This window comes from Embiotoca jacksoni, unplaced genomic scaffold, assembly GCF_022577435.1.
Source record: "Embiotoca jacksoni isolate LCO1_2020_lvr unplaced genomic scaffold, fEmbJac1.0.p SCAF_12, whole genome shotgun sequence".
In the NCBI taxonomy this organism is placed as follows: domain Eukaryota; kingdom Metazoa; phylum Chordata; class Actinopteri; family Embiotocidae; genus Embiotoca; species Embiotoca jacksoni.
In genome coordinates this window covers 10,855,108-10,859,393 of record NW_027185252.1, presented here as the reverse complement: position 1 = coordinate 10,859,393, position 4,286 = coordinate 10,855,108, and the positions used below count along the sequence as shown (strand labels likewise).

At 42.4% G+C, this 4,286-nt stretch overlaps 1 protein-coding gene across 2 annotated transcripts; it reads right to left on the bottom strand.

The window, feature by feature from the left end:
• Positions 1 to 336: 336 nt before the first annotated feature.
• znf488 (zinc finger protein 488) lies at positions 337 to 4,064 on the bottom strand. Of its 2 annotated transcripts, none has more exons than XM_069144745.1 (4): positions 3,927 to 4,064; positions 2,939 to 3,158; positions 2,253 to 2,481; positions 337 to 2,036 (listed from the first exon to the last, which is right to left on the bottom strand). In XM_069144745.1, exons 1-4 carry the CDS (start codon positions 3,935 to 3,937, stop codon positions 946 to 948), a joined length of 1,551 nt encoding a protein of 516 aa, XP_069000846.1. In that variant the 5' UTR covers positions 3,938 to 4,064; the 3' UTR covers positions 337 to 945. The 2 variants fall into 2 exon arrangements, with proteins under 2 accessions (XP_069000846.1, XP_069000847.1); XM_069144746.1 differs by having other exon boundaries at positions 2,253 to 2,478.
• Between the last annotated feature and the right edge of the window lie 222 nt (positions 4,065 to 4,286).

Genomic DNA, 4,286 nt, shown 5'->3' with positions numbered 1-4,286 from the left:
ACCTGAGCGGGATGTGAGCTGCCCATTACTGGTGGAGGAAAATAAAATTACAAATTCAAAGCAGAAAAGCTTATGTGGACTCCATCCAGGTCTGTAGATGAATGATAAGCAAGAAACTTTTTTAACTATAGAACTTGATTTCATTTTTGAGTGGCAGCCTAAAAATAAGCTTCTTATTGCATCCCTATTTCAGTTCATCTCTTTAAATAGCCCACTGATATGTTGGGTGACACACCTTAAATGCCACATATATCAAATGGATGTATATTTAAAAAAATAAAACTTTGTTTAATATTGTCAAGTAGTGCATGAGAGCAGAGTGACAACAATAAAATGCACTGTTAATTTTTTAATAAATTACACAATCCTGGTATCATTAAGGGCAGCCTTAACACAAAGTAAATATATAGATAGTCACATTGAATATTCTGCAGAGGAAAAAATGTTGGTTTCAGTCGCCGCCTGTTGGAACATTAAATGCGGACACCCTTTTCTGATTTTAACCATCATGATGTTGGGGAAAAAAACCTCGACACATTTATTTTACTTTCATAATTTTAGATTTCAAAACGAATGTGCAAACACACTCAATCTATACCTGCACAAATTAGAGCAGAAAAAAGCTGATAAATAAGAAGATTGCGTCGAGATATTTATGACAATCATGAGCTGTCCTCGAGATCTCCCCGTTTTTCTTCCCTCGTGAGTTCCATAAGGCACAAAATAATCATTAACCTAACAGACAGGGCTAAAGAACAGACAGCAAACTGCAGTGAGATCAGATCACACGTACCTCTATCGTCATCTAGTGGACAAGCTGTAATGGTCATGTGTGCCCGTTTTCCTAAACTACCAACATTCAGTTATACTCGAGGTGAATTTGGAGTCTAAGCTTGTTGAGCATCATTGAGGAAATAAATAGAATTGTTATTGTCCCTTCTTGTCTCAGTTATGGGAAGTCATGTGTCTGGACAGGTGGTGCCGTTCTCGGAAGTATTCGTGGCAGATCGGGCACGTGAGTTTCTCCTCCCTCCTCCTCCTCACCTGAGACTCCACCGCGAACTCCTTTTTGTGATGAGAGCGCATGTGGAAAACGAGGTCGGAGGTCATGCGGAAGGACAGGTTGCATTTGGCGCACCAGTTCTGCACCGACACGCCGAATGAGGTGAAAGTTGGCGGGAGGATCGTGAGAGAAGATGTGCTCTGCATCTGAGCGCCAATGTTCCTGGACCAGTGTTCCGGTGCGTAATGGAAAGCACTGTTTAATGCCACCGGGGAGGGTACAGTCTGTAAATCACCGCCTAGGATGTTGGATACCATCAGATTGTTGTATCCCACAAGAGTCCTGGAGGTAAACGTATCAGCCATCTCCTCCAGGCTGCTAGAGGGGGCTATTATAGCACTGCTGAGATGCGCCTGAGGGTCAACAGAAGTTCTTTTACTCGGTTTACAAAAAGCGCTTTTCTGTTCGCCCTGGCTGTTGGGCAGGACCAGTGAAAATGCACTGTTGCTGCTTGAATGCACACCAAAACCTTCGCCTGTCTCCGGCCGTTTGCCCACCTCTCTGTCGTGCGTAAAAGTCCCCTTGGCTTCCCCAACTTCAGGAAAATGATCACTTTTACGTCCCAAATGATCCGTTTTGACTTTATCAGCTTTCAGTTTCCCCTCAGCGGAGGAGGCGTTTCCTGCTGCCTGGTCGTAGCCCTTGATCAGCTGCGTAATATTGTCATCATTGGAAATATTTGTTTTCTCTAACAGGACTGTTTTGCGCCATTTGGGGTAAAGACCTTCCTCGTATTTCCTCCTCTTGGGGGAAATCTCTGCGTCCTCATTGCTGCCAGATTTTTTGTGTTCCAAATCTCTGGCGATGTTGTGGAAATCTGTCACTCGGTGCTGCCTTTTAATTTCCACATGTTTGTGCTCGTAAACCTCACGACTCCAGGTGTCACTCTTTACTTGATTACACAGGAATCGGCAGTGAGCCAGGAAAGGATACTCATTTTTGAAGACCTGGTTACATCGTCCACATTTGAATTCTGCAAGAAATAAAATTAAAATCACACATATGGCAATGTACAGATAAAACCATATGTTGGAGTAATATACAATTTGAATTTTCTATTTCGCAGTCCAAAAGAAATACATTCCGGCAGTTCAGTGCCAGAATGTCAATCTCACGTTAAAGTGTTTTTAAGAAGGCCCAGAAGCCCCCCATCTTGACCTTGCACTTGCATTACAGAGCTCTGTCTCACCTTTTGATCCTTTGGTCATGTCTGTGAAGCCCAGTAGGTGAGACAGCTCCTGGTCGTACCACACCAGCAACTCTTCCTCCTGCTGGATGTCCCTGGTAGTCCGCACGTACAGGTGACCCGCTTTCAGAAAGGCCTCTATGTTCTGCTCCTCTCCATTGCGGGCAGCCTGAACGAGCCGCAACCAGGAGAATACCAGGGCAGAATTGCGCATGGCCTCGGGGTCGACCTGCTGGCAGGAATCACGGACATTTAAGTCGAGCTCCCAAATTATCACCTTTTAATGTCTGTCTTCCATACAAACTGGGATTCTTTAAAAAAAAATAATCAACAGCTAAAATATTTTGGGCACTTTTTGGCAGGTGGTACTTTTAATTGTTCAAATTATTTTACGCACGTTTTAAAATGCAAATCGTTTTGACATAATTCCTGAGACCGCAACATCATGACAACAACAAAAAATATAGCTTAAAAATATAATCACGGACATATTAAGATAAATAAAATGTAAAAAGTCGGAGTCCAAATTGAAAAACGAACACAAATCTTATATCAGAAACGTAATAATTACAAAATTAGTTGTTGGTCCATATTGAATCATGTAATCAACTAGCGCAAAGCTATTGGGAGATGCCATAAAGTAGTGTGACGTCCAGATGTCCATGTAACATGAAATTCTTTTCACTCACCCTGAACACATAGGATTTGGCTATTTTGTCGCAGGATTTCTGCGCTATGAAAGCGATAGTATCGTAGAAAGTGTTTTGGAGCACACATGGACCAAAGCACGTGCCTGCAGGGATGCTGCGCGTAACGAACACACTGGTGTAGAGGTCCGCTGGATGCTGGAGGAATTTACTGTCAGCAGTCCAGATGGACCGAGGTAGGAACGTGTGATCCATCGTTAAACTGTAACAGAATAGCAGAACTGTTATTATCAGTGAAAGAGCAGGTGAACAGTTAACCATTTAAAACCTTATGAATTAATATTGTTTCAACATAAAAGGTAAAATCACTAGGCCTAGGATAATCTTTACTATAATTAAACGACAGGCTTCCAAAAACTCTAATAAGTATAGCATACTTTTGAATTAGGCCGTTCATATTGAGAAAATATTGGAAAATATTAAGCTGTATGAAATTTAAAAACAGGCTTTAATGGCCTGGACATGATAGCCGATTTGGATTTCCAAGCGTCACAGAATTGTGTTGCCACACTGAAAAAAATAAAACATTGTGCAACAGTATTTTTTTTTTCTTACAGTAAAATTAAGAGTCCCACTGAAGCGGGCTCAGCCGGTGTCGAAGCAAAATGATTTCTAACGTCCTTTGTCTCAGTTTTTCACTCGGTTACTCCTTTTGTCTCCACATCTGCCGTGGAGTCCAACTGCCTCGTCTGTGTGCACGATAAGTTCAATTCCTTTTTTCATCATTTAGGAAAGACATTAACGCACGGAGATCACCTTACTATTGATTCTCCCCTCTCTGATCAATAAAAAGTATCGGATTTGGGTTCTAGTCTTAAAAATGATAAAAGTTGAAGGCGCAGCAGCATAAAATAATGATCTGGTGCCAATGAGAATGCCAGTGTCCCTATTAAAATGGCATTTGCGAGTAAAATCGTGTATGCCTGTGAACAAAACAGAAGTAAATTAGGAGTGTTGCATATGGACTCACCCGCCGGACATAGAGGAGGATGTTGATGCCGTGTAGCAGCAAGTTTCAGCAGGTGCAGTGGACCTCGGTAACGAAGCCCTGGCGTTATTTGGTGACGAGTTACTTATCCGACTGAATCTTCCTGCGCACTGTCGTCTCTCTCCTCTCCCACTCCCACTTATCCCCTTCAGAGAGCGCACTGAAGCGTGGCGCATTGATTTAAACGCGTGCGCGCTCACGCACAATCGCGCACACACAAACGCCTTCAATTTAGCTTTTCATTCGCAAATTCTCCTTTGTCTGATTTACAGTCCTTTCAGTGAGGAAGAGATAAGTGGGTGTTAGTGGAGACAGCAGTGATCATTTTGATAATTAACATTT

Coding starts and splice junctions, on each gene's coding strand:
- znf488 (XM_069144745.1), bottom strand. Junction 2,482..2,938: donor CCAAATCCTATGTGTTCAGG/GTGAGTGAAAAG, acceptor GATTCCTGCCAG/CAGGTCGACCCCGAGGCCAT. Junction 2,037..2,252: donor CATGACCAAAGGATCAAAAG/GTGAGACAGAGC, acceptor TATTTCTTGCAG/AATTCAAATGTGGACGATGT.